General features: G+C 42.6%; 1 protein-coding gene across 1 annotated transcript in view; it reads right to left on the reverse strand.

Moving 5' to 3' along the window:
* Positions 1-271: 271 nt before the first annotated feature.
* zbtb16a (zinc finger and BTB domain containing 16a) overlaps positions 272-27,270 on the reverse strand; it is a 133,649-nt gene continuing 106,650 nt past the window's right edge. The window contains exons 5-7 of the mRNA XM_070843473.1: positions 14,162-14,332; positions 4,687-4,857; positions 272-1,135 (exon numbers count right to left, since the gene is read on the reverse strand). Coding sequence (XP_070699574.1) covers positions 906-1,135; positions 4,687-4,857; positions 14,162-14,332 — 572 coding nt within the window. The 3' untranslated portion in view covers positions 272-905. The remainder of the gene's footprint in view (positions 1,136-4,686; positions 4,858-14,161; positions 14,333-27,270) is intronic.

The raw sequence follows: 27,270 nt of genomic DNA on the forward strand, positions 1-27,270 counted from the left end.
ACCTCATGTGTGGACAGGTTATAGTGGCAGATTTCTGTGAAGACTGTGAAGGTCTGTGTCTGCTGCACTGGCAGATAATGGGATGTTGCAAAGTGGGTATACTTCCCATTAGGGATGGAAAAGATTAAGGGCATGTTTGCCCAAAGCAGTCCATTCAAACTCTAAAGTGTATGTTTCTTTAATTCAGTTCACTTTGTGTGGTCAAAACTATTGGAAAATATGCCTCAGTGCCCCCTTCAAGATAGCTTTGTTGTGGCTTCTGAAAGCCAGCAATTCCTCAAAGCTTGGAGAGCAAACTATGACACAACGAACTGGGGGCCTAAACTGATACTCATATTCACATGTGACCAAACAGGGTGAATGTAAACAAACAAATGCCAAAGTAGAACAAAAAAAACATTTCCCCTGTTTGGAAAAAACTCAAAATGGAGTGAGAGATTTGGATACTGATGGCAAGAACGTGTGGGTTCAGATAGCCCTTGAGAATCTGCTTTCTCACCACTGTGGCAGCAGCATCCAAAAAGTCACTTCCTTGCAGCTCGCTCGCTTTATGGCGCTGCATGAAATGACCTGAAACAATAACACAGTTGCAGATGTAGTGAATGACCCGATGAATCCGAACAATGGTGGAGAATCTCTCTCTCCGTGTCCAAGTCTTCCTTTTCTTAGCACTTTGTCCCATCATCACCACCCTTTCACCCCGTCGGTCGCCGCCGCCATTGCATGAAAAGAAAAAAAGCGAAAACGAACTCTTGCTTTCGAGTCTCTCGCCGTTGACGCTCCTCAGTCGTCAACCCTCCACCACAGCCTCAAGCCTCCTACCTGCTCAATTACATTCCCCTTACCTCTCAACCCCGACCCCGCCCTCACACGTACCCTCCCTTTCTTCATTCACTCTCCCGGCCTCAGACATAGCAGAGGTACAGGTAGGTCTTCTCTATGCGCCAGTCTGGGGGGACGTCTTCGGGCTTGTGGCCTTTCATGTGCTTCTGCATGGCTGACAGACTGGGGCAGTACTCCAGGCAGATGGTGCATTGGTAGGGCGAGGCGCCGTTGTGGGTGCGCAGGTGCTTGATCATGGCCGAGTAGTCCCTGGATCGCTGGTGGCACAGCTTGCACTCGAATGGCTTCTCACCTAAGAAGAAAGGAGTTGAAGACAGCAATTGTTTCAGCCATGGCGGCGTTCAATGACAGTACAACGTTCTTGTTGAGGCTTGATGTGCTTGTTAATCAGGGAAAAACAAGAATACAGAGATCAATTGAAAGAGAAGGAAAAGCTGTGTTCGTCTGTGAGGTGATGTGGTAAACACAGCAGCTTTTGTCATTAACACCCAAAGATCTTCACATTATCTTAATGCAATGTGATAATTCACCTATCACTGCCAAGACCAATAAAGTCATTGCTGCTCCATAAACAGTGCACTGGAAAAACTAATGGGGTAAATCAGAGCATCATTGTGAAGGCACATACCAGCAGTATAATATTACTGGACCTTCTATGCCTTCATAGCCAAATTGCTCTGACATTTATGGCAACCTGGTTCTTATTTTTGCTACCGTACGGTAATTGCAGAAATCTGGGCGCAAAATAGCATCGCTACAACAGGGTCCAAGAACCAAAGACACACAATCACTCAGACAATCAAGGCAGATTGTAAACAAACCAGTATTTTGTCTGGTGTAGATTATGTACAACATTGTATTTGGAGGTAATGCTGCAAGTGAGCACAAGTGAAATGTTGGCAACAATCCCTAATTGCACATAACCATGGTAAGCATAGCACGCCTTTGCTCTGTCAGATACGTTTGGCTCACCTGGGGGTTTGTTTTGAACCTGCCTGATTGTCTAACTGCTTATGTTTCAGATTTATTTTGGTGATTATAGCAACACAGCAACAAAGCATTTAACACTTATATGAATGCTTGCTACAAAAACTACAAAAATAAGATCCACGGTGTAATAAAACTAATTTATTCTTAAATTCTTTATTCTACAATGTTGTCTGCTGATAGTTAAGGCTGCAACATTTGAAACCTGTTGTGTGCAGACTAAAAAAAGTCTCTTTGTCAGGGTTTGGGGAAAGAAAAACATCCCATCACTTCATTTTAGAGACAACAGATTTCACCCTTTTGGCTCACAAGAAATTCTGGTGTTGTTATGATAATTGGACTGTGCACACAGTAAGTGACAAGTACAAACCCAGGGGTGAAAACTGCCTCCTGAGCAGTGAGCAGCAGTAAAAGACCACACTGACTCTATAAAGTCATTTCAACTGCCTCCAATAATTGGTGCAACTCAGAAGAGAAAGAATAATAGTGAATAAATGTAGCAGTGGAGTTGTTCACCTCTGAGGGACTGTACCAACACAGTGCCAGTCAGGTCCATCAAACCATCCCTCTAGCAGTTAACTAAATGATCGTCTAATTATTCTTGTGGTTGAGGGGAAGGAAATTCTTTGTGTTCAGTTGTTTCCAATCCCCATTACTGCCTTTATTAAAAAGACCCCACTGTATTGTGATTTTGCAAATACACAAGGGTTTTTTGTCACATCATGCTGTGCAACAGGCGAAAATGAAAAATGCGCTATTAACTACTGAATGTGGCTGCAGCAGTCACTAAAACCATGTATAAATAATGTTTTGAGTTATAATAAACCAGAGTTATCCTTTAATTGTGAGAATACTCAAACAGACGTGTGGTGATCCAGACGCAGGCAATCTAGATGTACAAGTAAAATCTAGATTTAGATCAAATTCTTATAATATGTGATGTTTAAATGCCTGGTGCTCCTTTTATAAACCTCATCTAATCAACTAATCTATGGTACATTACACAAAATACAGCTCCTGCTATGGAGAACTCCTGAAGGTGTCATAAATCAAAGTGCAGTGCTGCTTTCTCGCTCTGGGGACCGCTGTATTCGAGAGGCACATTTCAATTCGGCAACAGCAGCCATCCTAAATGTGCTAATGATTTGAGTGATGGCAGGGAATAATCCACCAGCGCTCAAGCCGGCAGACGCAAATTAGACATGTAAATGCTGACCTTTACCAATGGCATTTGAAATGAGCTGTCGGAAGTGATCTGGCCCGGCGCTTGCTGTCACCTTTCAGCTGGAGCCTCACACATGTGTGCTGGCAAAACAGGCGGCCTCGTGCCTCTGCTGCTCGGTCTGTCTGTTCTTTTTGGAGCCCTGGTTAACCTTGACCTCCGTGGTGCTTGGGTTACGGTGCCATTTAGCCAATAAGCATGAATGCAGTGTTGCAGGTCGTCATGCGTTGCTCTGCAGCAGTGTGGACACCTGCTTTATGTTGATATTGATAACCAGACTGTAAACACGGTCGCCTCAAATAACCAGCTAATAATGAATTGCAAATGGGGCCGAGGTATTGATCCGCCATTGGCATTTGGGATGTGTGGAAAGGAGGGGGCGGGAGGGTGGGGGGGGGGGGGTTAGGTTGCCAATGTCGATGATTCATCAAGCAGCTCCCTTTTGTGCGAGGTGGCCTTTGACTGTGAGCTTGTCACTTGCTCTTGTTATCTGCTGTTGCTCTTCGGCTTAACGCAAAGCCCCTCCCCCACACAAAAGGGGAAAGGGTGGACGGAGGGGAGCCAATTATTGGACAGGCTGCCTTGATAGTGTGGCTTAACAGCTGGCTTATTGAATAGGAGAAGGGAGGGTGCTGCTGTGTGTGTGTGTGTGTGTGTGTGTGTGTTGGAGAAAAAGCGATGGTGAGGGAGCATAAGGCTTTGGCTGTGTGCCACCCTGGTGAGCACTTGTGGTGTCCTCACTCGGTTTGGTACGTAGCGTGCACTCTTCATTCTCCAGGGCACCCAGCTTATCACTGTGTCAACATCTTTATGGGGCTCTAAATATACTGGGATCAATACAAAGTCTTCGGAGCCATCCATCTACTGTATCACAGCAACAAAGATATTCATCTAGCCTGGCCTGTGGCTTGCAACTCGGATTTCTTGGGTCGCAAGGCATTCAAATCTAAATCAATATGTTCCGATACTGTATTATTATGAGGGGAAATGATGTATAATGTAACATTCATATCAAATCAGGAGAAGTAGAAGAATGGGATGATGTCTCTTTACTATGATTATTGGCTAAATGGCACCGTAACCTACTTGATTAGGACCAGACTGATGTGATTTCAGGTGGAATAACTATTTCTATATTGAAATGTGAGAATACTAAAACCAAAAACATATAATTACTGTATAAAGGGGACAATATGTTTTCAGGAGTAGGTCGACTTTAGGGAAATGCGTTTTGACTGGCGACAGGATGGTGTTAGCTAACAGCCCCACTATGGATAGCTAATTAGCATGTTGTATCTTGGTTATCTAATCTTTATACATCACTAGAAATGTAAAAATGTTACGTGGTGAAACTATGTTTTGGCAAACAAAAGCTGCAGCTTCCCAGAGTCTCTGATCACATGGAGGTTACCAGATTTGCTATTCAAAAACCAAATTCTCTGCTCACAGGCCATATCTGGCAACCCGTGCTATCGCCTTAAATGCTGCACAAGAAGTTCTGAGCAGAAGGACAAACTGCTGGAAATCAAGAAACAGTTCCAGCACATACTGGTTCCCAGTCCTTTGATTATCAACATCAATAAATGTGGCTTTTTCACCCTCTTTGTCGGTGGGACTTGGTGTGGATGCCGTACCTGTGTGCACACGGTAGTGGGTTTCCAGCTGGTGCTTGAGGCTGAACTTCTTCCCACAGCCGTTACATTCATAGGGCTTCTCCCCGGTGTGGATGCGTTTGTGGCCCTTCAGCGTGCTCTCATCTCGGAAGCAGCTCCCGCAGAACTCGCACTCAAATGGATGGTCCCCTGCTGAAATGTGGAGAAACAGCAGCAACATTTACTTCATTTGCAGATACTGTCTTGTTTCTAAAAGGCAAAAGTGCAACAGCTCCTGAACTTATGAAGAGACGTAGACTGAAGGGGAGGAGTGACGGACGACTGAGTATGAAGACTCTGCTTACATTACCTGCACATGAAGATACAGTGGTGATACCTCAAGAGATCCACATCACTCAGTGTTTGTGTGATTATTTTGGTGGCATTATGCACAACGAATACCCACATAAAGGCTTCAACACCAGCAGACAAATGTGCCCTGTCTTTTGTCTTCCTCTACAAATATCCTGCACTCCTGTTTTGCTTAATTTTAACTGCAGTCTGTCGTGACTGTTCACTGGCCATGAGATGACTTATTGACCACGCAGCCCCAGTCTCACAGTGCCTTTATGGACAACCTGACGATGTATACATGGATGCATATGTTTATTACCTTACTGTTTGAATGTAATAACAATCATTTTTATCTTCTAAAATATATTTGTTTTACTGTTTACTGTTATTATTTGTGCGCGGTCTTGTTCAGTGGATGCACATTTCATTAAATAGCAGAACATCTCTCTTTGTTATTTTATTCCGTTGCACAGCGTGATGTGAAAGAAAGCCGTGTACAGTTCCGAAATACCAATACAGTGAGGCTTCCTTAATAAAAGGCAGTAATGAGAATGGAAAACAACTGAACACAAATGATTTCCACCCCCTTAAGAGCAAGAATGTGTTTTTTTTGCCGCAAGCAATGCGATTCATCATATGGCATCTGTAGGCAACTTAAAAGAAAATTGAATTTCAACTGTTAAATCTTTGAAACATTTAGGGTGACGTCTTGGTCAGAAACTTTGAAACGAAAACTAGCTGTAGATAAATTTATATCTCTATCTGAATATCTCCATATCTTCACTTTCAATGTTCTTCGCTCTCAGCTTACTGTCTGTTTCTATTCACGGCTCCTCTGTCTAATCCTTTCACACTGGGTAAATGCATTCTTCCTTTTTATTTACGGAGAACCACTTTTCCACTCTGAGACATTACACTTATTTCAGACTTCAGGATGACAGTTGCTGTACAGTCTGTGTGCCTTTAGAAAAGAAAATGACAACGGGCATCACGTTCTGCTCCTCAGGCTGCCAGAGTACAGGTCCCCACAGGGCAGCTGTAATGGATATTCAGATGTCAATGATCAGGGATATTATGATTTGCAGAAGGCTCTCGTGAGCTGTCCAAAGACTAATTGTATTCTGGTGTTTGATGAGGAGCTACTCCTTGCGTCATTTGCCCCCGCCCCCCCTGTTAAACTCTCCAGCCAACTAATGTTGTGGATATTTATTAATGTATTTCACTCCACTGCTGCAGGTTTAAGTCACCATCAATGACCTATGCCTTTCATTATCTGCCTGTCCGAGCAGCAACGTGCCAGGGAATAAATTGCATTTCTCGTTATGTGCTGCTGCCTTTGCCCTGCTGTTAAGAGACAATTTCGCTTCATCCTGCATATCTTATTCAGGATTCTGTGTCTATATATACAGTATGTATGTGCTTATTTGGTTTATTTAGGAGGTGAGACAGAAAGAGGGATGAAAGAGGAATGAGAGGTGGATACCCTTTAAATGCAGATCACATTTTGGGTGTGCTATACTTTCATGGAAGAAAATGCTTTCGATGCCTTGTGATGTTGGACACCTTCCCATTAAAGGGAAGCTTTGATGGGGTTGGAGGGGTGCAGGGGTGCAGGGGGGGGGGGGAGCGAAGGATAAAACTGAGACAGGGATGGAGCAGGGGATGTGGGTGTATATGGCGGCTGTGGTGGGGGCTGGGTAAAAATCAATAAAAGTGACAGTCTTTATTTGTCTACGTGAAGTTATCAGTGGCTCCCGCTGTAAGACATTGTGCTCTTTCTAGCGTTTCAACCACAGCAGAGATCACAATCCATCACAGAGCTCGGTGGGCTCGCACGACGCTGCAAGAATAATAATTGAGCTCAGATTCACCTGCCTTTAATTAGGGCCTGCGACCAGACCGGCGAGTGGGATGCTAATACTCAGAGGAGGCCTATGGAGGGTTATTCATGCTTAATGTCCTGTTGCTGTGCTCACGTCTGCTGTTAGCGAACATCATCAAAAACCTTGAATTAGTCCAGAAGAGCTCATTTCATTACAATTGTTGTTCTTTAGTTAAAAAGATCACATCACTTTAATACTCATATCCGCTAGGCATAGAAGATGATCTGTGTACTTTACTAACATTTTTTCTATGATGTGTTAAGGCAGTGGGTGGTCAGGTTCAGCGTGCACCACATTGTGGTTTGCATTCACCTGACAGCGATGATTTACATCCTTATTTTCTTCTGGTGTGATCCAGCCTGTGATATTCAGAGTACTGAGTTAACAACGACAAGTAAGCGTCTGTTGCTTTGTTGTTACGTTGATATCTCTGAAGCTCAACCATGTGCCGAGTGTGATGAGACAAATACCAATGATAGCAATATAATAATAGTCAATTATAGACAGGAGTATTGAGTTAGCTTTAGTGATCGTTCATATGCTTAAACTAAAGGAATACTGTTTATCTTCTTGTAAAGAGTTAAGCTAATAGCAAAGTCTGTTGTACGTGGATGCCATTATTTAGCACCCTCATCTAATCAAAGGGTGCTGCCATCGTCCTTTGTGTAACCTGGTCAACGACTCCATTTACATGCAGACAAATATTCCACTATTAGTCTGAATGTCAAGCAGCAGATTCTGAATTAGGTCTCATTCCAAACGAAGTATTTTCTGATTATGACGCTAGATATGCTGATGTTAGTTTTAATTAACATGTCCACAGTGTTCTAGTGGATATCAACAGGTTCTTGGATATGCAGCAATATTGTAACACCGATCTTTTCAAGAAGGTGGTTGAAGGAATGAAAGAGGGGCGCTGTGGTCACACGGTTGAACAAAAAAAAAAAAAAAAAAATCTATTTTGATGTAATGAAGCTAAATGTCACAAGCGGCTCCAGCTGCTCCACCTTTCCATATTTTGACATGATAAATGACACGTTAATTGGAGAATGCACGGCTACACGTAAAGAGGAATATTAGTGGAATATTCATTTTCATTAGCCAGGTAAACAGCTTCGGAAGAATATATTCTTTTTCAGAATAAAACCTGAATATTTTGTGCATGTAAACGTCTCTGTGTGCTGATCAGGCCCAATACAGCATATACAATACAGTATATAGACATTCTTTATTCATGCTTCACAATAATTCATGTCCTGCTGCTGTCAAGATGCCAGTGCCTAATGGCAATTTATTTATTTATAGACTGATGACAAGACTGCGCTTATAAATACCGCTGGAACACAATACATTTCAGAGAAGCAATTACGTCTCCTCATCTTCATTCCTGTGTCCTAACTGAAACACCATTTAGTCAAAGCCAAGACAAGCTAGCCCTACTAGCTCCCTCACAGACACTGGATATTCACTCAGAGTGCAGATGCAGATGCAGCCATGTCTGATATAGGCTGAGGCACAAAAGAGTGGTTCACATTTAAACACACAGTGGTTGCTGACCGGCTCCAGCATCCTGTTTGTGCCCAGAATGCATCTCATGCATGTTATCCCCTGTAGCCACTCGGGGACGCCAAAGTGCAAAGTTGCACTGCAGAGCTTTAAATAAATCAGACACAATTTTATAATCACATTGTGAGGATGTAAAGGGCCAGACAGGACTTCATTTTGTCAGGATATTCTCACGGGGGCTTGAGAATAATGGGGACACGTCCTCTGTCCATCCCACTATTGCTGCCACTATTACTTCCTCTCTCTCCCTCTGTCCTCTCTCCTCTGTCTCAGCCTTTCTTTCTTCTCTCCTATCTCTTTTTTCTCTCTCTGGTGTGGCCACATGGCAGGGAGGCCACAGATGAGGACCCAGCACAGTGAGGTGGAACCACAGCATAGTGAGTGGACCCTTGGGTGCCCCGGAGCATCACCACCTGCGTCTCCTGACCTCCCCCCCCCCCGCGCTCCCCCACCTCTACGTTTACACCCCCATCTCCCTATCACCTCCTCTGACACCCAAAAGGCCTACTGAGGGTGCCTGTGCCCATGGGCACCCAGGGCGTGTTCATTATATACGGTAAGAGGCTGTAAATCACCGGGCTCCATCACTGCCAGCACCAGAACTGGCTCATTCTCTCTCCCTCTAAATTCAATTCAGTCATCTCTCTATCTCTCTCTCACTCTCTTTCTGGCTGTAGCACTATCAAATACAGCTGCGAACACAAAACACCCCGCCACAGCAGACAGCAAATTGGCTCCGGGTTTAAAAAAAAAAAACACACACACACAGACACTTACACACAGACAGTGCACAACAACGGAATATTAATGAAGGCCTGGTCTGTAAAGGGAGAGAGTGTGTGTGTCTGTGTGTGTGGTGGGAAGGGGAATAGCACAGCTGCCGTGACTGCCACTGTTAAAAGCCATTATCGTATATTTGTGCGTGAGTGCTTGAACCTATACTGTAGCATATACACACACACAATAAAGGTATATAAAGAATACAAAGAGGCAACATGGAGCTGAGTATGTGTAATATCCTGGCACATTAAGAGAAGGTGATGAAACTGCAGGTAGACGGCGAAAACGAGAAGAAAACGCAGCCGAGGAGGAGGGAGAGAAGGAGAGATGACATGATTAAGATGCTGAAATAAACACCATTAAATCTGTTTTTTTTTTCTCCCTCGTCCTAAATGGTGATCCAGTGTCAGAGCCCGCACCAGCAAGGCTGCTTTCAAAAGATAAGCCAGCAGACAGGTAAAATGAAGCACACGTAATGAATGTCCATAAAAGTGCTTTTTGCTGCTTTCTGTTGTCAGTTGATACAACAGAATGGTGATTCAACCAATAACCAAGCTATATCTAGAAAGCTTTCTATGGCAGACAGAGCTGCTGCACTCTGTCCATTAAAATTAGAGTCAAATACAGGGAATTGAGTTCCTGGTATTTATGAGGAATTCTTGCCAAAATTAACTCCTGTTTCCTCTGAATAGTACCTGCAGGCACATGTGACTTTTTGCACGTTGTGCATGTGTGTCTTTGTGCTTAAGACCACTGGATAAAACACATGCCTTCTTCAAACCTCATTAATAATGCCATATAACTGTCCTAAATACTGTGACCTTGAAATGCCATTATTAGATTAATATAACTGGATCCAGTTGTTTTTTTTTCATTTATTTAGCATGCCGGCTCCCTAAAGTCCGGCAACTTGGCAAAATATTATTTTTTACATAAAGTAAGAATCAAAATCTGTAAACAAAAACTTTGCAGATGGTTCAGGTAGTAATATCTGAATGCTGAGCAGCAGTCAACAGGTGGAGCATTGGATGCATAAGATCACATTAATATTACAGCTAAACATCCCCTGCATGACCTCTCTGCCACTGCGTGCAGTAATAACCTCAGGTCAGCCCTGTACAGACAGTCACGCACTGCCATGTAACCACTCACATGTACCGCACTGAAACTAGTATTCAACCGATCTTTTTTTAATCGGGTGCAAAGTGTTCCACAATACAAAGCAGATTTGAAACTAAAAAGAGCAGAAGTGCTGGTTCCCACTGGATCTTCCTCTTGGCTTTTGTACTGCACTAACTGACAGATCATTAATAACATAAAAGGCAACAGAAAAGACTAAACATACGTCTTTAGAGGAAAAAAAACATTTTCATTCGTTAAATAGTTGTTGTTGTTCAAAGACAGATTTGGTTTACACACTAAAATCTCACAGTGTCGTCTGTTGCACAGGAAGTAGGCTGTGGTAATGAAGCCTGCCATTGCCGACTATTTCAGTCCAAATTTTCCTGTTCCGCTATTTGCATGTCACAGTTGCTATGTGAAACGACAACAACAACGACAACAACCACCTCCGAGCTTTGAGGAAGATTTAGATTGTGCAATAACGCGGATCTGCTGAGTCCTTTTGGTGAATGTTTGTTATGATACATAAAGAATATGTTTGGAACATGTGCGATCTAACAGGGAGCTTCTGTCATATCGTTTTAATAACATCCTGCAAGAGCCACTGAGCTCCTTCAGCTGAAGGATAGGCAGGACTTCACTCTAGGCCAGTCATCATATGTGTCTTTTACTGTGCCGTTCTCTTTTCATACCATCTAATGTTCCATCAAAGCAACTTCCCCCCCTCCTACACCATTTTGCAAGGGAACCATCGCTGCCCAGGACCACTCTGATTGATTTAAAGAAACACAAAGAGTGTTTCTTTCCCATCTACCAGAATGGTAATGGCTACTGTCCAGGTGACATTCAGAAAAACTTGTAATAGATAAAAAATGTCAATTAAAACCACTCATAGCAATTAGCTTTAGGAATAGAGGCAAGCCTGGTGGGAGCTTCTGTTGCCGAGGGTTTCGCCTCTCGGGACACCCTAACCTCCCAAACCTTATCCTACCCTATAAACCTAATTTATGTTTTGATTTAATGTTTAACATTCTCCTGAAAAGACACTGTAATTGAACATCCATCAAAGACAATAAAGGACAGCAATTTACATTGAATTTCAATGTAGAACACAGTCCCTGACTTTACTGTGTCCTCACTGTGTCTGAAATCAAACCTACACCCTTATTAAAAGAGATTTGGTTTGTACTTTATCAGAATATAAACCGACAAGTTAAGGTACATGTAAGGTAGCGACAAAGACCTGTCAGAGGGAAATGGACAGATGACCACAGGCAGGAGGGCAGGGCAGACATGTCTGTAGCAACAGACAAGGCTACATGAAGGTAAAGTTATAAGGCTGATTCTCCAAGGTGGATACGCTGTCTAGCTCTGTCTGCTTTTAAACACCGTTTGTCTTGTTACCCAGCAAAGTGTGAATGAGATTATTAACATCAAAGTGTATATGTAGAGGAGCACCATGCCTCGACTTCTGTTTTTTTGGAGGGTAAATTAGGACCTATTTCTGGCGCTCATGATGGCTGTGTGAGTTGCTGACTTTATAATCCCCTGACAAAAGGCTCCACATCATATTTAAACGATTGCTTTCACGGCTGGCTCATTGTGAATTAACACACGCCCACAGCGGGATGAGGTTCAAAGTGGCATGAGGCTGCAAGGTCTCATCTGCAGCTCCAGAGACGAGCTGAGGTGACATTTGCGTCGCCCGGGTGGGCAGGTGGATCAGAGACGCTGCTTGTGTCCTCTCCAATGTCTGCTAGACAGAGCAGATGTGTGCATCGCTACTGTACAGGCGGCTCAAGCAGCTCAGTCCACCCCCTACTCCAACCCCCCCCCAGCCCCTTTCACCATCACACACTAATGGTGTATTCGCCTGACTTGTAAATAGGGCCGACTGCTCTCATCTCACTGCCTTTCGTTTCAAATATTTATCCGTGAGCTGGTGAGCTAAATCGGCTCTGACAGTGAGACTGTTATTTAAGGTCGCAGACAGGCGGCTGGGTGAGAAAGAGAGAGAGAGAGAGGGGGAAAAAAAGCATCCATCCCTCGCCGGTGAAATGGGATTCATTTCCATGTGTTCATATTCTGTCATGGTTACGTTCTTTTTTTTTTTTTTTCCACTCCCAATCCGTCAGGCTACCTCTGCTCCCTCGCAACAATGTATTAGTATCCTGGCCTCGCCTCAGCAGAGAGCCGGCACTGAGAGAATTACTAGTGGACTGAAGAAAAAAACAACAACAAAAAAACAGTCACTGTAAATAAGCGTCGTCTGACTGCTGCAGAATTCATTTTGCGTTGACCTGAATTAATGCTGTTTATTCAGCTGAGCCACGGCTGCAGTGTAACTGGGTAGGGATAACACTAATTCACTCCCAACTCCTAAAATAAAGCATTAATTAAAAAAAACAACAACATTCTTTTGTAGTGTACTCACTACTGTAATAAGCTATATTTGTCCACGACAGTCTTCATCAGGAACCAGAGTTGAAGGCTTTTTGCAGTTTCTTTCCCCCACAATGGTTTCACGCAATTCACTTTTTTCAAGGTCAACTATTCTATTACCCTCGTACACCAGGGTGGGTGATGGTAATATGAGAAAAAAAACTTTCTATATGAAAGCACAAAGCAAATTCATCTAAGATTGTATAAACGTGAGAAAATATTAAATGTAAGACGGGAAACCATTGACTGACTAGATAGATGTTTACATGAGGAAATTAGAAAATCAGAACTTGGTGGTGCAAAATGTTTAAGCATGGATGAATTTAGGAATATGCACCATGTAAACACAACATAAAATGAAATAATTAAGGACGTAGAAATAGATTTTGACAGTGAACCTCTTTTACTCAGGACCTCATGATCGGGTGACACCTTAAGGCTTTTATCATGCCAGCAGGTATCGTGTTTCAGTGCAGAAGAGCATAGAAATAAAGCTAAAATTAAACATGATGAGAAAAATCTACATGCCACACATTGAACCTGCTGCTTTGCTCTGGGGATCTGGGACCTCATGGCAGATGGTAACCCTGCTTTGTTTTTATACAGATAAATAATACTAATAATATATCATAATAATACTGAGGCTGACTTTCTCCTGAGATGATACCAAAAATCTTTGAGTGGCTGCCCATCACCATAACTCAGCAATTAAAGCTCCGCTCAATACATTCAAATCCTACACTATCTTGCCAGATAGTTTCAGTGATTAAAAATGAAATGAAATCTTTAAAAAATGACTCCCTGTGGCTTAACACTCCCCTTTTTTTTTTTTTTTTTTAAGGCAAATCCTTCATGTCAATATGAATTCCTTTCTGTCCTGTCTGCTCTGCTCTATTAGTAGTTGAAACTGAATAAATTCAAGTGCGCTCTTTTGAGAATTAAGGGGCAGACATGAATGGTGATGCAAGTTCACTGCAAATTCTTATTTGAGCATGACCAATAGAGTCGAGTAACTTCCTGTCCACAGATGCTGCTGCAACATTGCACTGGTACACCTGGGGCTCTGATGTAAAATGGGAGGAGGAATTAATTATCCATCGGTGTGGTAGGAGCTGGTAAGTATGGCAAATCAAAAGGAAAATTGGCATATTCAACACCTGGGTCTGATTTGTTTCATTCAGAAGGTGTCAAAATTCAAACTACTGCACCCCCATGTCACTACAAGCTCGGCGTGGTGATTTGGACATCTGACTGTGATGTCGACCCGAGGTGTACCCTTACACTGAGGAGCACACCAGTGCTTCCATTCACGGCTGAACTTGGCCTCAGCACCATAAGGAAGAGGACGGTTGGCGAGGGCCTCCACTGACCTGTGTGTGAGCGTAGGTGACGCTTGAGTGCAGTATGGCTGGGGAAAGTCCGGTTGCATTCACTGCAAATGTAGCTGCGAACGCCGGCGTGGACTTCCATGTGCTGCTGCAGTGCCGTCTGGGTCTGGAAACGCTTCCCACAAAGCAGGCAGAAGATGGCCATGTCTGACCCTGCAGAGCAAAAGACACAACGGCGGAGTTAGTGGTGAGAGCTGTGAAGCATGATGTCATTTCATTTACTAACAGCCACTGATTCATTACAACTATTATGTATTATGTTTGCTGTTTCATGTTTCCTGGGCAGTTCAATGTCTGTTTAGTGTGTTGCAGTGTCCAGATCTCAGTAATAACCACGGTGAGATTTGCTTTATATGTCGGGAAAAAAAACACAGTCACTGTGGAACTAGCCGGGGGTGTCACTCTCCCCCACTGCACTTAATGGTAGACAAGCAATGCCGCTACGCTCAAAGAAATCACACTAAAGGTGGTGCAAGGACAATTATTAAGACACAAGATTCGCAGAAACTTAGATGATGTCGTCGGCTCAGACATATTACAGTTTACCAACTGTTCCTTCATAGGCTTACATGCAGCACAGTGTATTTATAGGATTAAAGGTGCACACAATACTCATGTTTCAGAGTGGGTGAGTAGAAAGATAAAGATCTCCTATGCAATACTTCAATCGAATCTTGACTCCAGCGAGCACTGTGCATTTTTCTCCAGCAGAGATAAAGAGCGCACAGTTGCAAGCACACAAACACATAAAATCACAAACACGGGAACACACACACAGCTGCACGCTCCCTTGAACACACTCCCTTCACACTTTTTCAATTACCAGGCTGGGGAAAACTCTGGGGAAGGACTGAGTGTTTGGAGCTCAGTTTCTATTTCATCAGTCAATAACACATCTTTGGGGCAAAGCTGACACTAATTTAAAAATCTATGAAGAGCAGCCCGCCTCATGTTCATAACCACTGAAGGAGGAGGAGGGCCCACGACAGCCTCCATGCCAGATCAATCACTGTCTCGGCAGCCCTACACGCTAAAGAACGGGGATGGAGGGAGGATGCACCGCTGGAGGATGATGATAGGAGGAAGGATAGACAAGAGCTGCTGGATAGCAGGTAAAGATGGGAGATTCAGTTTGTTGTAGAAGAAAGTGATGCACGAACCAAGTGGGAGAAAAAAAACAACAAACTTTGGTGCATGTAGGGGAGAGAAATAAATATTGACAAACCTTCCCTTTCTAACTTTAGCTCAATCTCTATGTTTCACTTTCTGTTGTACAGGAGAGAAAGCAGACATGACTGCAGGGGTGTAGAGTTTTCATTAGATGCTTGTTGAACACTCTTGAGTGAAAGCCTGAGGTACCGGACTGTCAGCCCTACGGGGGGGCAGGACTACTAATATACTGGTGACCTTCTGACCTTTTCTGCTCAGCATCAGGACAGATTTTCCACTTTTCTACAAGAAACGAGCAAAAACCCCTCTGATTTTCATGCTCCCACAAAGTTTCCTCCACCTTGATATTTTTAGTCCCACTTTGTCATTCTAATCTTGAACACTACAGCCTGTATTGGCGGCCTGCATGCACGGTATTAGACTAAGTTCTTATGGATTTCGTATTTCTTTTACAGCTGTGATCACACGTGGAAGTGGCTTACACAACTGTACACATTTGGCTCAACAGTTTGCCTTCATTGGCATAGTTTTCATAGAGTTCTTCTCCTTTCCTCTTTTTTAATCACACAAAATGTTGACAGTAAACATGTCTGAGTTTTTGCAAAATGTTTGCTACTGCATGGGTTTAAAAATGTTCACCCTTCTTATCCCTTCCATTTGCTTTTTTCAACTGTTTTGAAGATTCATTTGTGATTAATGTCACTTGCTCTTGCTGTTTTCTTCCCAGCAAACATAAACTCACTTCTTATGTACCTCTGGACTTGTGCCAAGGACACTGAGTCTATAACAGCGAATGTTATTGTCACCTTTCAGTGTTCTATTGTTACATTACTGTCATATTAGTTGACAAAAGAAATGCAAAAATGTTGCAAATTATTCCTTCAGTTCTCAGTTCAAAATGTGAAGTGACAAGTGCCTCAGGATCAGTCAGCAGTGAATCAATACAGGCATGTAACTAGTGCTACGCTAGTTTTCTCCAGTGTTGCATTTTTCTTGCCCATCTCTTCAGCTCCTCTCTGCTTTTATCAATGAAGAGGGCTATTGACTGGGGTCGATGGCTTCTGGAATCCCTCCAGGACTCCAGGTACTTAAGTGGCTTTGATTGACAGACATGCCTCCTATTTACTTCTATTTTCTCTCTATCTCACTCCCGCTTTCTTAGTTTATCGTGTATCTTCGGTTGGGCTCTGTCAGTGGACTAGCACAAGCAGAGGACAGCTTCCTCCAGGCCACTTCAGACCAAAAAAATTCATGGTCACATTAAAGACTGAAAGTAACATGCCATTATTGCTGTTGTTTGGAAAGGCAGACAATGAAAATGGCCTAAGTGGTCTAGAGGCAGAATCAGTGACAGAGACAGTGAGAGAGGAAGGGAGGAAGGGAGGAAGGGAGGAGGGGGGGAGACTTCAGGACAAGATGGAGAATTAGAGGGAAAAAAAAGTTTTGGAATGTAAAAGGTTAGCTGACCTCTGACCTAAGGTTTAGGCTAAGGCGTGGACATGGTGGAAATATGAAACCCAGACACCGACACACACTTACACACACTTACACACACACACGCACACAGAAAAAATAGGGCTGCTGAACAAAAAAGGCACCACATGAAAAAAAACAGTGACTTTGAAGTCAGGGCGGTTACAGTGTTGAGTCACATTAGGATGAATGAGACAGTCCAAATGAGGGACAAAGACAAAAGTGGACTGGCAAAGAACAAAGATGATACGAAGAAACAAACCACAAGAAACTGATGGACATTTAAATTTGCTACTTTCTAAATAATGCAAAACCAAATAGTCGATAATGGTGCGCTCATGTTGGTGATCTTTGGGAGAGAGAGAGAGGTCTTGTTATTTCACTCCATCCTACACTTCATTAAAAAAGTCCAACTACATTGCACAGCATCCAATCATAAAAACACATCATTGAAGTGGATGGGTTCACGGAGTTTTCCATCTCATTAATCATTCAAAGAACTGGACACTTTCTGTCTCCGTGAAGGGTCTAATGGTGACTATTCTCAATGCCAAGCACAAGCCACTACCATGTAAGGGCATGAAAAATGATGCATGGAAACATGTTGTTTGGGTAATAAACGACGTTGTGCACCATTAAAGTAGCAACTTGAGAAAAAAAAAGGGCCCAGATGAAGCCGAGCATGCTTAATGCAAACACGCCTGCGAGCTTCAGACCCCAGAGAGACAAGATCTGTATCTTCTTAACAGTCTATATGGGAAAGCTACTTACCTACTCGCTATCGTTTCCCCTACTTGTCTGCAAACCACAGTTAGTAGTATAGTGTGGTGTGAACCCTGATTAGCGGTGGACAAAATTAAGTGGCACAAACTATACAGTCAGTACAGGGAATAATGTGTGTGTGTGTTGTAGGAAAGTGAGTAAAGGTGTTGTCGGCCGCTGATAGATGAAGCAGTGGAGAGATAAAAAAGGAAGGAAAGGTAGGGAGAAAAGTAGTTGACCCAGGAGGTCCATTACAGTGTAAAATTGAGTCAGCCCAAAGTGACACCTGAACGGAGGAGCTGGAGGAGCCGGAGGGGTGGGGGGTTCTTAGTCTCAGTCCTGTTTGGCTGTTTTGGAATAATTTACCTCCTCTAACCAGCCTTCTCTCTCCTTCTCCCACCATCTATTTATAAAGGCTCGGGCAGTTTGTGGATGTTTGTGTGTGTGGCTGCAGCAGTGGCGGCAGTATCTTAATGGGTCTGGAGTGGCAGGGCTGCTGTTATTTAAGTGGGGGACGGACGGAGGCCGGTAATGGAGAGGAATACTCCCCGATGGGAGGTGACAGTGGCTGGATGGGCACAGAGCAGAGAAATGGCCTAAAGGTAGCGGCTGGCCATAGAGGTAGGCACTTTTACTGATGTTGATGTGGTAGCACGGCTCGCCCGCCCACCAGCTCTGAAACAAAGTCTTAAAAACACCAATTAATGGCCTGACATTTAGGGTCTCTACAGGTAATTTTATCCTTTTACTGAGATAGGATTCAACTACATTTGGATTCAATGATTTTGGGCGACTAACTCACATCAGCGATGAGCGGTAAAACCAAACTATGGGCTTCAAAACATCCCTCAGAGAGCCAAAGGTGCCACATGCCAGATTCCACAAGTTCAACCTCCTCATTTTCAGAAAATCCTGAAAATCTTCCTCGTATGTGTGGAAACCACCATTTCTCACTCTAAACTTCAGAGGTCAAACACACAGAAGGTACTAAATGTTTTATGCATGCAGCACTATCTTAGGAGCTTAAAAGGAAGCCGACATGTTTGACCTTAACAATGCAAAGACATGTTGCAGGATGAGCGCCACAGTCCCCACAACCCTCAAACCGTCAAATTCATCCCGAATGCTTGTGTTTCTTGGACTGTAGTCGAGACAGTTAAATGCGTCCTGCAATGCAGCGTGCTGAACAGAGGACCTGCCACGGTTAATGAGGCAGAGAGCAGCGGGACCTCAGCACAAGGTGTTCAATCACAGGCCATTACCACAGCCCTCAACCTCTGTTACTGCTTGCTCTTGTCAATAGCAATCTATAATAAGCTATAGTGCATCTATAGAGAGGACAGATTAGTGGCTAAATGTTGTCTTTTGTATATCCTAAAACACCTGCATTCACTGGAAGTGCCTCAGTTTGAGGCCTCATTATAGAAACATGATCCCAGAGTCACTATGACATGATTTATGATGGCTTTGTGAGTTGCTGCCTTCAAGTACTGCTTAATGACTCCGACTTCTGAGTTCAATCTCTCATAAATATGATTCATCTTCAGTGAGTTCTCATTCCTGACCTGTAAACATTAGCCTGACAAAGAAATAAACAAAACAAAACAATAACATGTGAGGCAACAAAAACCTAGTGCATGGTTTATGTGATTTAAGATTTGTTGGTGTCAAAATAATTACTCTCTATTAACACGACCGCTCCTGTAGCATGTGGTTCTTCTGTCTCCTTCCAGCGTTAGAGTTTTTATCTAATTTTAGAAACTGTAACTTCCACTGTGATGGAATGCCAAAATGTTAAAAACAAAATATGCATCTGACCATTTCAATGCAGCACAGAAATCTAATTTTTCCTCACAAGGTCACTTTAATGGAAGTGGAGGAAGAGATTTTTAAGCCATAGAAGTGCACAAATGTTGGCGGTGCTTTCAAAACAGTTGGACCAATTTGTTCCCTCCTTGTCTGGGACTATTCTTGCTTTACACTGACAAACACAAGCTTCACAACAGTCACAACAACCACACAGTCAACCAGGTGCTCTGTTGAATTCTCAGCTCTGCTTGCTGCCACCATCTAACTGACAGTCACTGCAAACACCAGTCACAACAGTCCTGCCTGCGTCGGCACAGAAAGGTGTGACAAACGAAAGCAGAGGCGACGTCCCTGCTGCTCTTTAGCTTCATCTAGACTAGAAGCGTTTGTTGTTACTCTCATCTGCAATCAGGCTTCATCACACATCAGGTCACAGGCGTTCTGAAAAGGTCGCAGAGCACCTTCTTACCTCCGCCTCCACGGGGCGTCACCAGAGAAATGCATCTTGTCATCATCAAACAAATAAAAGACTTCTGTAATTTACTCTCGTACGAACTGGAAAAGGTCCCCAATGAAATGTTAGGGTACGTCCCTAACACTCCAGACTTCACACTCTAGTCATCATTCCTGGCATGTCGCTGGCTTGCAGGATCCCCTGTGGGCAAGTGTTGTTGTCTGTAGCACTGCGAGGAAGCTAACTGTCCAGTCAGTGTAAAGTTCTTACCTAAAGGTGCCCTTAAAACCCACAACCAGCACCATCTTACACACATAACACAGACACTTAATGCAGTAACAGTGTCATACAGAGTGGACAGCATGCTACAGGTAAACTCCTGAGTATAATCAGGCTCCAGGAGATTCAAAATGTTGCTATGAATGCTGTGACTCGAATGTTTAATATAAACCTGCGATCTTTCTCGTTTAAGTGACACCCAGAGTTAGTGATGTCAGAGAGGAGGGGCCACAGATCGACCTCCAGGGACGGGAACATCAGCAAACATGGCATCAAGGAGCACAACATGGACATCAAACCAGGAGAGAAACAGACGTTTTGAGGTGCCCGACATGTAGAATTGGTTGCCTTCCACTGTGACACACTGCACAAGATAACACAACATACCGTCATTCCCAACGCTCGTATTTGTTCTCGACGCCAAGTCTCACGCAGAGCAACGTTTCAGACAGAGGGATTCATTTTGAATGTCTTCCAAGGATAATACTAAAAATATCTTGCCGTCGTGGGAGCTAATTTCTGATTGCTCGACAGTGAAATTAAAAAATTGTACTTGTGTTAAGACTAATGTCTGCCTTGCTTCCACAGCATCTGTTAAGATCATTATGAACAGTTCAAGATCACCCAGCTCTTATCCATATATATTCCAACGGTCACTTTCAGCAGACGATCTAGGAAACCCATCTGTTTTTCACAATGGAAAGAACGGTGGCCAGCTTTTTAAGTACTTTTGTGTAAAACTAGTTTAAAGCTTTCATTTAATTCTGAACAGCTCATGTACATTTGGATTGACTGTGCAGGAAAGCTACCACATGGTGCTAACAGAAGCATGAGGACTGCCAACAGGGATACAGAAATGAGGAAATAAGCATGCTGTTAAAGTGGTTTACATAACACGCATTGCATCCAAATTACATCACTCCAAACAACCTGGGCCAATCATCTCCTGTGTGTCACATGCAAACTGTAGCTAATGCCTGAATTCAAGAAAGTAAACAATCTTGGTTTAAGATAGAGATTTTTAAGTTAGCTAAATTAGGGAAGTTTGGATTACTTTTATGAGTATTTCAGTCTGTCCTGAAACTGTTACAGATTTCAATGCCACGAGCCGTCAATTTGTTAAGTGAACTTAAGGAATTTTTAGCTCGTTGTTCCTGATGATGTTTCTTTTTCTGTGTGGAGACGCCACCACACCATCTCCTCACCTGTGGACCACACAGCTGCTATTTGCATTCTAAGAAATTGTGCTTGAGTCATGACCTTTCAGGAGAGCAGGAGAGGACGCAGGGTTTCAGAATCATATCTTTCAGCTGTGGGTTGATGTTCACCATGCACAGTCTATAGTGGTGGAGGAAGCACTCACATCCTTTACTTAAGTAAAAGTATAAATACCACACTGTAAAAACACTCTGCTACAAGTAAAAGTCCTTAAGTTGTTACTAGAGTGTGTAGGAATAATCAGGAAAATGTACTTTAAGTATTAAAAGTAAAAATCTCCCCTGTTATACTCATTCATTAATGTAAAAGCTGGATTTTACTGGATATTTTATTGGAGTTGGTTGAGGAGCTCATTTCGAAATATTTTATATCGCACTACAACTAATGATTGTTTCCATTCTGGATTACTGTGCTCATTATTTTCTCCGCTAGTCAATCGTTTGGTTTGTAAAAATTCTGAAAATAGGGAGAAATGCCATTGCAATGATCCAGAGCCCAAAGTGACAACTTCACAATATTTGTTTTCGTCCAACCAACAATCCAAAGCTGTTAACGACTGAAAAATACGTTTTGAAAATTACTAAAATAATTACACAGCAAATCCTCACATTTGAGAGGCTGGAGCCACGAAATGCTCTCCCATGAAAATTGGTAGTTGCAAATCAATATTCTGTCAGTTGACTAACTGATTAATTGACTAATTATTTTAACACTTCAACACTTGAATAAATTCTTGGCTAGTTTCAATTTAAAACAACACAAGCAAAAAAAAAAAACCTTTTGTAAAGCAGCTGAAGCTGAAGTGCAGTAGAAGTATCATGAAAAGAGTACAAGTATGTCAAATTTGTACTGAAGCACAGGACTAAATGTGCTTAGTTACATCCCAACACTGATAGCTTTTCATTCAGAGTATCCTGTTATCCAACTATGCACAACATCCTCTCTTCTTAGCTCGCAGTTCCAGTCTGGTTCCTCTTATGTGTGCACCAAAACGCAGACAGATAACTGCAGAGACAGGAACACAGCGGCCTGGCCTCTCTTTCTGTTTGTTTGTGTATACGGCAAGGGGAAGCAAATAGGATGGCGTGTTTTTGTGCTGCTGCTAATTCATCTATAACACCTCCTCAGAACAATTTACTGATCAAACCGGCAGGAGGGAGGAACAATAAAAAGAGGCGTTGGTAATAGAGGGAGACCTCCACATCTGCATGCGGCGGAAAACAACTCGACTGAAGCAACAGTGCGTAAAACGCTTCCTACTAGTCATGCATAGGTTTAATGTTATCTAAATTCCTGTTATCTAAAGTCTTGTTGCACTCAAACATGAAAATTTAATTTAACGCAAAAAGATAAATGAACGTAACTTGTTTCTGGATAACCGGACAGTTTTTACCTTGTTTTTAATAGCTTGCAGAGTCCTGCTTTTACAGATTATTCAGATGAATACTTAGTCAGACTAGTCATAGACGTACTGTATTCATGTGCTGCACAGGCAGACATAGCTTTGTTTTATGGGTCAAGAGACAACGAGGTCGGGAAGCACTGCCTCACACCATTTCATCTTTGTATTAAGCAGAACAGCACATTCATTTTATTCACTAACTGTATATAAATAATGATGCATTATGAGAAAAATAACAAAATGACGATACACCGATTGCGATCAATCCAATAGTGACTTCAAAGCTTTGCTGAATGAGGAACAATAACTCTTTACATTATTCATGTGGGGAAAACAATCAAGAAATCAAAGAAAAGGCAATCTCTACTATAAGAAACCGCTCTTTCAACAAACCCTGGCCTGCTGTGTTTTGTTTTGCGTCGTCCCTGCCTCCCAGTTCCATCGGGCAGTGATAATTCACGTCGGGCCCGCAGCAGCGCTGACATTGTAAGATGAACTGCTCCCAGCTAGATTAATGCCACCAGATGCCAGGCGAGATGCCATATTAATTACCCAGAGATAATGTCAGCACAACCATATGGCAGCTCAACTGGCCATTTAGTTGACAGGGAGAGGTCTTTATAGCAGTGCAAATTTCCTCATCTGCACAACATCATAGCATCACCATATTCTCTCTCTACTGTAGCAACTGGAGCACTTCACATTTGCACATTATTACTTATATTATTGTTGCATTAACTTGGGATCTGTAGGATGTAATGATAGACAGCGATACATTTTTTAAGAATATTCAGTGGTCAAATGTTCTTCAGTATTTATTATATTTTTAACAAGACGTCCCAAAACTAACACTGAATTGACCCCCACTAACAACGACTGTCTGTGTAGCCGAAGCCTGATGTACAGTAGCTCATTCCTGTGTGCTACAGAGGCTTATTGTTGCCCAAAAACTATTAAATAAACATCAGTGAGCCACGCTGTTGCTCTGGGTAACACATAGTCCTGCTGCTATAAATACTCACTAGAGCACCAAAAAATGTTTTAGTCTCTCTTAAAAAAAAAAAACGACATCCTCAGTAGCAAGAAATAGGTTTATTAGTTTTGGTCTTTTAATGGGATTTGCTGACAATAAGACGTACAGGACATCTGCATAGAGAAAGAAATCATCTGTATTCCTAGACATGGTCCCTGAGAGGCTTTCTGATTTAAAATACATACCCCAGCCACCTTCAAGAACATTAAAAGGAATCTCAAACCCTTCCCCTGCACGACTGCAGTGGATATAAATACTGAAATGTCAGTAGAATTTATTTACCAGCATGTGTTTGTTTTTTCCTCACCACCATGCTGACTGTAAAGATCATAAACGATGCAGGCTGGGAATTAATGTCAACGTGAGAAGCGGAGGCAAAGCCCTTTATCATGATTTACAGTTGCACCGCCGGCCCCTTCTTGTTGTGGACTTGTGGATCATTTGCAAAGACGGACCACACTTGCCATCCAATCCAGCCGCCCTCCCACCACCACCGCCGCCGCCCCCGACATCCCCTCCTCACCCACCACCACCGGAGCACCCACCTACCCCACCCTCCAATCCCCACAAATCCGATTTAATCAGACAACTTGTGCAGTGTGGCTCGGAGTAAGAAAAAGGATAATTAGTAAACAGAGGAGCTACTCGCCAGGCTTCATTGGCATTCGCACCGGGTTACTGTGTCGCATTTAAAATGCAGTCTGATGAAGTCTACAGAATCAAACCATTTGTTACTCCTATTGAGGAGGCTTCGGGCTACTGGCAATTAAATTGGAATTAGCGCTGGGGAATGAGATACGGCAGATTCATACCAAGGAGAGGAGGGAGGGAGGGAAATGGAAACAGAGAGAGAGCTCTGTCTGGACCTGGCTCGGCTCTACACTGGGTCAAATCTGGAAGTGATTTGGTTTCCTTTACTTATGTTTATTTCCTGCATGACTTCAGATATCATTTTTATAAGCAAAACCCTCCACCCAGCCCCAGAGTCTCTCATATATCTCTTGTTACTTAAGTAATAAAACTGATTTCTATACTTCTAAAAAACTAGATGAACAAAAGTGCTGTTTTATCAAGAAAAAAAAGGGGACTTAATATCTTTAACTTGGTTGTTTCCATATATATAAATATGTCAGACAAAAACAAATATATGACTGCACTTAAAATCTCCGAGGGAGAGAGTGAAGAAACAAAGAGATGCCATTTGCTCTGCCACAGCTGACTGGGCACAGTGCTGGTCCACTGGCAGAGGGAGGAAGAGAAAGGAAGAAGGGATAGATGAATGGATGGAGGGAGGAGGAGGGGGGCAGATAAATGAAGTGGAAATGAGAGGGAACAGCTCCTGTGCTACAGCTGGCCTCCCTAACTTTCAGCCAGCCTGGCCATGACAACTGGCTCGCTCTTCCTGTGACGGTCGGAGGGGGCCTGTTTCATCGGGAGGGGCCCGGCCTGCTATGTACGACTGGTAAAGGGCCAATAGGCTATAATCATGGGAACATGGACATATGACTCGACCAGAACAGTCCATAAACTGGAGTCTGGTTAGATTGGGCTTTTGAAGGCTTGTTCATCATCACACATGTAGATTGTGTCAAAATGTTCTTGTACAGAACAAATAGTATCGAGACATCAGTCACTTCAATGTCACTTTAGTTGTCATGGGTAGAAATACTCAGCCAGTGAAAACAGACCTTTGAGAAGAGCATTGCCACGTCTGAGCAAATTACCCCTGATGTCATCAGAGTTATCTCATCTTAGGCTTAGAGACTCGTCTCCTTTATTTCACCAAACTTTACTTAAGTGGCAAGGCAAAGTCACTGACCTGCTCTTTCAAATACAAAATGCATCTTATTATGCATGACGTGAAATTAGCACATGAATATGAAAGTATATGCACTTGCAAGTACTGTCTGTGACTTATGCTGCTTTTAAATGTCCACACAGAGTGACACATTATGTAGTTTCTCAGTTTTATGTGACTAAATGTACCGTGTGTGCCAATGTCACCAAGACAAATTCCCGTACATCTAATAGCGGCTGCTAATAGAGCATTCATGTCAGTGCTGAATTAAAATGTGTAATAATTAATTTTCATTGTGACCTTTCTGAAATAGCAACAAAATGTGCTTTTAGGGAAAAAAAACAGTAAGTTAGATGATCATTATCATAGTAAAGTATGTGCCTGCGCTCATGCCTCTGCCTACATAAATGCACATATGCACTCATATGCTTCATTCTCAAGGTTAAATACAAAGATGTTGTTCAAGCGAAGTCCATTACTGCAGGAAACCAATGAAAATAAATGACAGCATTCAGTAGGAGGTTCGAGTATCCCATGGAGAAATTTGCGCAGCTCAGTCATTTGTATACCCAGTTTTCTCCACATAAAATGCTCAATTGTGTGTTTACAGATGAAGCACCACATTTGAATGCAGCCCTATTTTTCTCTTTAACAGGAAATGGAGACATTTTCGCTCTAAATATATCGGTGAATCTGTCGGCTGATGTAAATCCCTGTCACCAAGATTAATGATGTTGAACATAAAAAAAAAAAAATCCTCAGATCTTACTCTGAGACATTGATTCACTGGGTACAACAACAAGGGCCTTGCAAAACCTACAAGGAGCTTCATGCTAACGTAAACTGCCCCCAACAACAAAAGGACTTTAGCATTGATAGTTAACACTGACAGGCCAAAATGACTTAAACTAACCCGATCTAAAAGACCTGAAGGCTAATTTAGGTTTTCTTTACAGTTTAAGACAAGATGAAAGGAGGAAAAAGCAGGAAGAGTGTCCCAGACGGATTCAAAAAGTGCCAAAAATGCCACCTCAGATTGGCTGTGTGTCATGTCTGGACAAATTTATTACTTTCTTTTACAACTTTGTATGCTGATAATGTGCCGATTGGGGAACTCCTGCAGTTTTAACACTTGCATCATTTCCTTCCTCTCTGATCACTGTGTCCTCCCGTACAGCCAAAAAATATAGATATGCTGTTTACTTAAACACCTTAAAAAGGACCTGTCTGTACCCCCCCCCCCCCCCCGCCCCGCCCGCCCGCCTCACATCTATAAAATTCAAGAAGCAAGTATAGCAGATTATCTTCAAACATCGTGTTTAGCCAGTTATCCAAACATGAAATTAAAGATAATATCAGCCCACTCTCACCAAATACATACAGATAGAAAAACATCCTTTTCAACAAAATATATGCTTGAAATATAAAAAGGAAAGGGTATTTTAAAAAATGCTTCCCATGATGTTTAAAGTGGAGGCAGGAAATATGAAAGTCTATCACCTGTTGACTTTATGAACACACGTCTTGTGTCTTCAGGGCTTCAGTTCAAAAATATTTAGGGTTTTATGGTTTTATACTGGGAGCTTTACCTACACATGGATTCGGGAAGGTAATATTGACTCGAGCAGATAATTCCTGGCACAAGTTTTATATTTATATTATATTTTTACATTCAGTCGTGCTGTTTCATGTT

Source organism: Pempheris klunzingeri, chromosome 14 (genome assembly GCF_042242105.1).
Source record: "Pempheris klunzingeri isolate RE-2024b chromosome 14, fPemKlu1.hap1, whole genome shotgun sequence".
Classification (NCBI taxonomy): Eukaryota; Metazoa; Chordata; class Actinopteri; order Acropomatiformes; family Pempheridae; genus Pempheris; species Pempheris klunzingeri.